The sequence below is a fragment of the Somniosus microcephalus genome, chromosome 11 (genome assembly GCF_052327205.1).
Source record: "Somniosus microcephalus isolate GS21.2 chromosome 11, FLI_Smic_1.0, whole genome shotgun sequence".
Classification (NCBI taxonomy): Eukaryota; Metazoa; Chordata; class Chondrichthyes; order Squaliformes; family Somniosidae; genus Somniosus; species Somniosus microcephalus.
Genome location: NC_140997.1, coordinates 20615960 through 20623839, shown reverse-complemented (window position 1 = coordinate 20623839; position 7880 = coordinate 20615960). Strand labels below are relative to the sequence as shown.

Genomic DNA, 7880 nt, shown 5'->3' with positions numbered 1-7880 from the left:
TGACAAGATTCATGTCAAGCAGTATCTCCTGGGCACTCTGCAGCCCTTCAGTAACTTACGACCTTGGCTATAGCCTCCATTTTCCAACACTTCTGTTTTAATTCCAGAGCTATATTTGAGGGTTTTCTCTCCTTTTTTCTCAACTTTCCTCCATTTTTTTCACCCAAGACTGGGCATCTTACTAACCTAGCTGGTAATACAATGGTGGGGTAATTTTAACTTTTGCTGTGAAACGTGCGATGTCGGCTTGGCCGTCAGTTATACACCTTTCCCGTCATCTGGATAGGACGTTAAATTGAGGCCCATCAGCTTTCTCAGGTGGGTGTAACAGATCCCATGGCACTATTTCGAAGAAGAGCAGGGGAGTTATCCCCAGTATGCAGGCCAAAATTTATCCCTCAACCAACATCACTAAAAACAGATGATCTGGTCATTATCACATTGCTGTTTGTGGGAGCTTGCTGTATGTAAATTGACTACAATATTTCCTACATTATAACAGTGACTACACTTCAAAATTACCTCATTGGCTGTAAAGCTCTTTGGGACATCTGGCGGTCGTGAAAGGCGCTATAGAAATGCAAGTCTTTCTTTTCTTTTTCTTTATTAGTCTTGGCTGGTAGCACAAAACTGGCAATAGTGAATTAACGGCCCAGTTTACACTCCACCCAATTTCGTTTGGGCGAGAGAGCGAGAAAGAAATTAATCAGTTGTCCATAAGTTTAACAACCAACCCAAACTTGCACTGCCCAAATTTATAAATCAGTTGATTGAGACACAAGTAGTCGAAACAGGATGTTGTACTCAATGATTTAATATTTATTTGAATTTTGTTTATATAGGCATTGCTGCTTATAAAGCCATTAAAATGTATATAATTAGTTTAAGAAATCATTTATTGATTGATTTCTATAGAAATCATTCAGAATTTTGGAATAACAGATGATTCATTTCAATATCCAAGCTTAAAAAATTACACTTGTTGCAACATTCAGACAGTAATAGTAAGTTGGCGATTTTTTCCTATTGAACAATCACTATTAATAGTATGCCTGTAGAACACGAGGTGACTCTCTTAACATTCAGACAGTCTTAGCAACTGGAGATAGATCATGGATGTTTATCACTGTATCCTTATTGTTTCCCAAGTCTTCATGCAGGATCCTATATTTTTATTGAGTTTCCATGTATTTTCATTTACTGAGCTGTGCAAGATCCTAATTATCTTTATTTTGAGATGTAGACGCTCCTGTACATTTTCACAGCTCCGCAAGGTCCATGTGCTTTATTCCTTTGGATCAGCATTCACTCGCGGCACAAATTTCAGGATTATGGGTTTTTTAGGGTGCATGGGTCCTTTCACATCCAGTTCTAATGGGATCTGGAATAGAAAGAGCAACGGTGATATTCAGCCAACAGGAAGGTTCGACTGGAGAGATGGATAGTTCCGTTCCATCTTTTTTTTATTCGTTTATGAGATCTGGGTGTCGCTGGCAAGGTCAGCATTTATTACCCATCCCTAATTGCCCTTGAGAAGGTGGTGGTGAGCCACCTTCTTGAACCACTGCAGTCCATGTGGTGAAGGTAATCCCACAGTGCTGTTAGTAGGGAGTTCCAGGATTTTGACCCAGCAATGATGAAGGATCGGTGGTATACTAAGTCAGGATGGTATGTGACTTGGAGGGGAACTTGGAGGTGGTGGTGTTCCCCTGTGCCTGCTACCCTTGTCCTTCTAGGTGGAAGAGTTTGTGGGTTTGGGAGGTGCTGCCAAAGAAGCCTTGGCGAGTTGCTGCAGTGCATCTTGTAGATGGTACACACTGCAGCCACGGTACACCGGTGGTGGAGGGAGTGAATGTTTAAGGTGGTGGATGGGGTGCCAATCAAGCGGGCGGCTTTGTCCTGGATGGTGTCGAGCTTCTTGAGTGTTGTTGGAGTTGCACTCATCAAGGCAAGTGGAGAGTATTCCGTCACACTCCTTACTTGTGCCTTGTAGATGGTGGAAAGGCTTTGCGGAGTTGGGAGGTGAGACACTGGCCACAGAATACCTAGCCTCTGACCTGCTCTTGTTGCCACAGTATTTATGTGGCTGGTCCAGTTAAATTTCTAGTCAATAGTGACCCCCCAGGATATTGATGGTGGGGGATTTGGCGATGGTAATGCCGTTGAATGTCAAGGGGTGGTGGTTAGACTCTCGCTTGTTGGAGATAGTCATTGCCTGGCATTTCTGTGGCGCGAATGTTACCTGCCACTTATAAGCCCAAGTCTGAACGTTGTCCAGTTCTTTTTGCATGTGGGCATGGACTCCTTCATTATCTGAGGAGTTGTGAATGGCACTGAACACTGTGCAGCCATCAGCGAACATCCCCATTTCTGAACTTATGTTGGAGGGAAGGCCATTGATGAAGCAGCTGAAGATGGTTGGGCCTAGGACACTGACATGAGGAACTCATGCAGCGATGTCCTGGGGCTGTGATGATTGACCTTCAACCACCACAACCATCTTCCTTTGTGCTAGGTATGACTCCAGCCAGTGGAGAGTTTTCCCCTCGATTCCCATTGACTTCAGTTTTACTAGGGTGCCTTGATGCCACACTCGGTCAAATGCTGCCTTGATGTCAAGGGCAGTCACTCTCACCTCACCTCTGGAATTCAGCTCCTTTGTCCATGTTTGGACCAGGGCTGTAATGAGGTCGGGAGCCGAGTGGTCTTGGCGGAACCCAAACTGGGCATCAGCGAGCAGGTTATTGGTGAGTAAGTGCCGCTTGATAGCACTGTCGATGACACCTTCCATCACTTTGCTGATGATTGAGAGTAGACTGATGAGGGGGTAATTGGCCAGATTGAATTTGTCCTGTTTTTTAGTGGACAGGACATACCCGGGCAGTTTTCCATATTGTCGGGTAGATGCCAGTGTTGTAGCTGTACAGGAACAGCTTGGCTAGAGGTGCGGCTAGTTTTGGAGCACAAGTCTTCAGCACGATAGCCGGGATGTTGTCGGGGCCCATAGCTTTTGCTGTATCCAGTGCGCTCAGCCGTTTCTTGATATCACGTGGAGTGAATTGAATTGGCTGAAGACTGGCTTCTGGTGATGGTGGGGACCTCAGGAGTAGGCTGATATGGATCATCAACTTGACCCTTCTGGCTGAAGATGGTTGCAAATGCTTCAGCCTAGTCTTTTGCACTCATGCCTATAAAAACAGGCTTTGCAGTGCGATTTGTACTAGCTGCAGATTGAACAGAGTGCTGGGAGTTGGGTGAGTCAGGGAGTTAGGTGAGGAGTGGAAGGAGGAGCTCCCTTGCTTCGCCTTTGTTTTTCCTAACTTTTCACCCTGTAGGCATTGTTTCTTACTTTACACCAAGGAAAGAGTCCGAGAGCGGGAGTAGTCAAACAACAACTGCAAAACTGCTAAAGTGACATCACAACCAGGGAAGGAGCTGATTGGTAAGTAGGACCTGGTGAGTATTTCTACAGTCCAGTCATTAAAGTAAAAGTAAGGTCTCTAGTTTAGAGTAAGTAGTGTGTAATGTGAATTAAGGTCCCTAGTGGATTGAATATTTAATTTAGAGGAAGTAAAGGGACTAAATTTAAGGATAGGACATGGCAGGGCAGCTCGGCAGCGTGGAGTGCTCCTCCTGTGCTATGTGGGAAGTCAGGGACACTTTAGGTGTCCAGGGCGAACACGTGCAGGAAGTGTCTCCAGCTGCAGCTACTCAAAATGTGCATTTCGGATCTGGAGCTGCGGCTGGAGTCACTGTGGAGCATCCGCGAAGCTGAGATCTATGTGGATAGCACGTTTAACGAGGTGGTCACACTGCAGGTAAAGAGTGCACAGGCAGAAAGGGAATGGGTGACCGACAGAATAAAAGAACTAGGAAGGTAGTGCAGGAGTCCCCTGCATCCATCTCCCTCTCCAACAGATTTTCCGTTTTGGATACTGCTGGGGCAAATGGTTTCTCAGGGGAATGCAGCAAGAGCCAAGTCCGTGGCACTACGAATGGCTCAGCTGCACAGGAGGGGAGGAAAAAGAGTGGGAGAGCAATAGTGATAGGGGATTCTATCGTAAGGGGAACAGATAGATGTTTCTGTGGCCGCAGACGTGACTCCAGGATGGTATGTTGCCTCCCTGGAGCCAGGGTCAAGGATGTCACTGAGCGGCTGCAGGACATTCTGAAGGGGCAGGGTGAACTGCCAGTGGTCGTGGTCCATATCGGTACCAATGACATAGGTAGAAAGAGGGACGAGGTCCTGCAAGCAGTATATAGGGAGCTAGGAAATAAATTATAAAGCAGGACCTCAAAGGTAGTAATCAAGATTATTCCCAGTGCCACGTGCTGGCGAGAGCAGAAATAGGAGAATAGACCAGATGAATGCATGGCTGGAGAGATGGTGTAGGAGGGAGGGATTTAAATTCCTGAGGCATTGGGACTGATTCTGGGGAAGGTGGGACCTGTACAAGCTGGATGGATTACTCCTCAGCAGAACCGGGACCAATATCCTCGCAGGGGGGTTTGCTACTGCTGTTGGGAAGGATTTAAACTAGTTTGTCAGGGGGCTGGGAACCTAAGTGTGGGCCCAGAACGGAGCGAAACAAAGCTGGAAGTGCAAGTTAGAAAAGTAGTCAGCAAAACTAGTAGGGAGCAGAAACAAAAGCCAACAGTAAAGAGGGTCAAAGTGCAGAAAAATATTAAACAGGCAAAGTTGAAGGCACTTTATCTAAATGCACGTAACATTCGCAACAAGGTGGATGAATTAATGGCACAAATAGAAGTAAATGGGTATGATGTAATTGCCATTACAGAGACATGGTTGCAGGGTAACCAAAGCTGGGAACTGAATGTTCCAGGGTACTCAACATTTAGGAAGGACCGACAAAAAGGAAAAGGAGGCGGCATAGCGCTGTTAATAAGGGATGAGTTCGGTACGGTAGAGATAAAAGATCTTGGCTCGGCAGATCGTGATGTAGAACTGGAATCAGTTTGGGTGGAGCTAATAAACAGCAAAGGGTGGAAAACATTGGTGGGAGTTGTGTATAGGCCACCAAACAGTAGTGGTAATGTAGGGCACAGTATCAATCAAGAAATTAGAAGTACATGTAACAAGGGCAATACAGTAATCATGGGGGACTTTAATCTACATATTGGGCCGGATTTTCCGATCCCTATGGGTGGGTACGCGCTGTGTACTCACCCGTAGGGACATCAGAAATGCCAGTTTCAGGCATGCACTGTGCATGCGCCGGAAACCGGCATTTCCGATCTGTCAAGAAAGCTCATGACAGATCCTCTGGCTGCCCGGGAGAAGGGCCTCTGCGGGCGGATAGTTCCACTTTTTGGAGACCCTCCGCCCGCAGAAAACCCTTACAATTCTTGCGCCTGGTAAAAGCAGGCCTAAGGCCCGCTTTTACCAGGATAAGAGTTGAAAACGTTTTTTAAAAAAGTTTCCACTGATTTATCATTTAAAAATGCTTTAAAAATAGGTACGTTTATTTTTAACCCCGTAAAAAACTTGAATTATTTTTTTCAAAAATTTAAATTTTTGTTTAAAATAGTTAATTTATTGTAATTTGAAGTCATTTTAAAAATGTGATATAAAAAAAATGTATTTAAAGTTTTACTATGTTTTGGGGGTGATCTCCATTCATATATTTGACAGGCCTTCCGGGCGGTAGGTGGTAATCAGCAGGAGGTTTCCTTGCCCATGCTTGACGTGAAGCCATGAGGCTTCATGGGGTCCGGAGTCAATGTTGAGGACTCCCAGGGTCATTCCTTCCCGACTGTATACCACTGTGCCACCACCCCTGGCGGGTCTGTCCTGCCGGTGGGACAGGACATACCCAGGGATGGTGATGGAGGAGTCTGGGACATTGGCTGAAAGGTATGATTCTGTGAGTATGACTATGTCAGGCTGTTGCTTGACTAGACTGTGGGACAGCTCTCCCAATTTTGGCACAAGTCCCCAGATGTTGGGGAGGAGGATTTTGCAGGGTCGACTGGGTATGCCGTTGCCGTGTCTGTAGCTGGTGCCGAGGTAGATGCCAGGTGATCCATCCGGTTTCATTCTTATTATTGTGTTTCGTAGCGGTTTATTACAACTGAGTGGCTTGCTAGGCCATTTCAGATGGCAGTTAAGAGTCAACCACATTGCTGTGGGTCTGGAGTCACTTATAGGTCAGAGCAGGTAAGGACAGCAGATTTCCTTCCCTAAAGTTACCTCTCATTACCTATCCATCAGCTATCATTCCATAATTCCCTCCCCACTGTATTCGCTTTAAAAACCAAAAATCTCAATGCCACTTCACAACATTTAATCACACCTTCAAATAATTCCTATATTCTAGAATTCTCACCGGTGTCTCCTTGCACGGCACAAGAGTCATGTGTTGCAAGAGTGAAGCCAGTGCCATCTTCATCACGAGTTGTGCAAATCGCATCCCAATGCAGTTCCGAGGGCCCATCCCGAATGGCAGGTAGACACAAGGGTTCCGAGACTCCCTTTCCTCTTTACTGAACCTAATTATATTGGCAGAGGCAAAACAAGTGAAATAGATCATTGTCAAATTCAGTTAGAGATAGTATGCATTTATCAGAGAGACGGATGGAGAATACAACACTTTGAAACTGTAATCCTGTTTTTTGTCCCAGCCACTCCTTCACTAATGCTTCTTGCGGTGTCGTTCCACAGCCACTGGGGCCCAATCTTGATGAGTGAGCCCAGACCATGGAGTGTTGGCAGGCTCATCAACTGTGGAGAGCAGCAGTACAGCCAAGGTTGATCCTTCCTCAATTGACATCCAATTGTGTGCAGAGCTATCATAAAAAGCCAAACGGGGTACTTTGCATGTCATAAGACCTCAACTTGCATATTAAAAGAGGCCACCCACCTGAACAGGCAGGTGCTTCAGCCGCCCAGCGGTGAGCCCCTCTAAAAGTGGCAGCAGCCCGATTGTTGTTGTAAACGGGGCGTTAATTCTACTGAACCCATTATTGCCCCATTCACGCTGATTGCAATTTAAAAAAAAGAAAAACATCCTCACTGTTCTCATTCACCGAGTCATCAGGGAAGCCAGCCTCTTTTCAACATCGTGTAATTTAGAAAGGTGACAACATGTCTTTAAGGTAATGGAGGAGATTTGGGAACACAGCCATGATGTCACATTACAGATTAGACTCCTATTCAGCAAACACTGAAACAAAGTAAACTGGGTGCCATACTGGTGCCAATAATGATATTTAGGTTTGGGGACTTGTGATGAAATAACTGTGTTCTGATATTTGTACTTGCACTTGTAATGTCTGGAATGTTCCACCAGGGGGAACCACTAATGCTCCTCCCTGGCCCCGCCCCTCTTCTGGTATGTTCTACCAAGGGCTCGGTCGATGATGGACTCTGTTAACTCTGCCATGATTCTTATTTAATAAAAGGTTTCAGTCTTAAGCTTTAACTTCGGATTCGGGCAGTTATTTGGCACATCAATTTTATTAAATAACAACTTTTGGAAGATGGATCGATTTTTGAAACCAGAGCATCTGGATATCGATCCCCATTCGGCAGATGCGTCGAAAAAATTTACGCATTGGCTCCGATGTTTTGAACACTTCATCGCATCATCGACCGATCCGACGGTTAACAAGTTGGGTCTTCTAACCAACTTGGTAAGTCATCAAACTTACTCTATAATTGAAGATATTACTACATATGAAGAGGCCCTCACAGCCCTTAAAGCCTTAAGTCGGTTAACGAAGTATACGCCAGGTATCTCCTGTCTACTCGCAGGCAATTACCCGAGGAATCTCTGGATGATTTCCTGCAGGACCTTAAGGCTTTGGCTAAGGGTTGCAACTACAAGGCTGTCTCTGCCATAGTGTATCAGGAAGAAGCC

General features: G+C 45.5%; 1 protein-coding gene across 4 annotated transcripts in view; it reads right to left on the bottom strand.

The window, feature by feature from the left end:
* Positions 1 to 798: 798 nt before the first annotated feature.
* The window catches only part of LOC147110358 (cytochrome P450 3A9-like), a 59817-nt gene continuing 52735 nt past the window's right edge, over positions 799 to 7880 (bottom strand). For all 4 annotated transcript variants that reach the window (XM_086000291.1, XM_086000292.1, XM_086000293.1 and 1 more), the window contains 2 exons: positions 6348 to 6510; positions 799 to 1381 (listed from right to left, as the gene is read on the bottom strand). In XM_086000291.1, the coding sequence (XP_085856417.1) occupies positions 1286 to 1381; positions 6348 to 6510 (259 nt within the window). In that variant the 3' untranslated portion in view covers positions 799 to 1285. The remainder of the gene's footprint in view (positions 1382 to 6347; positions 6511 to 7880) is intronic.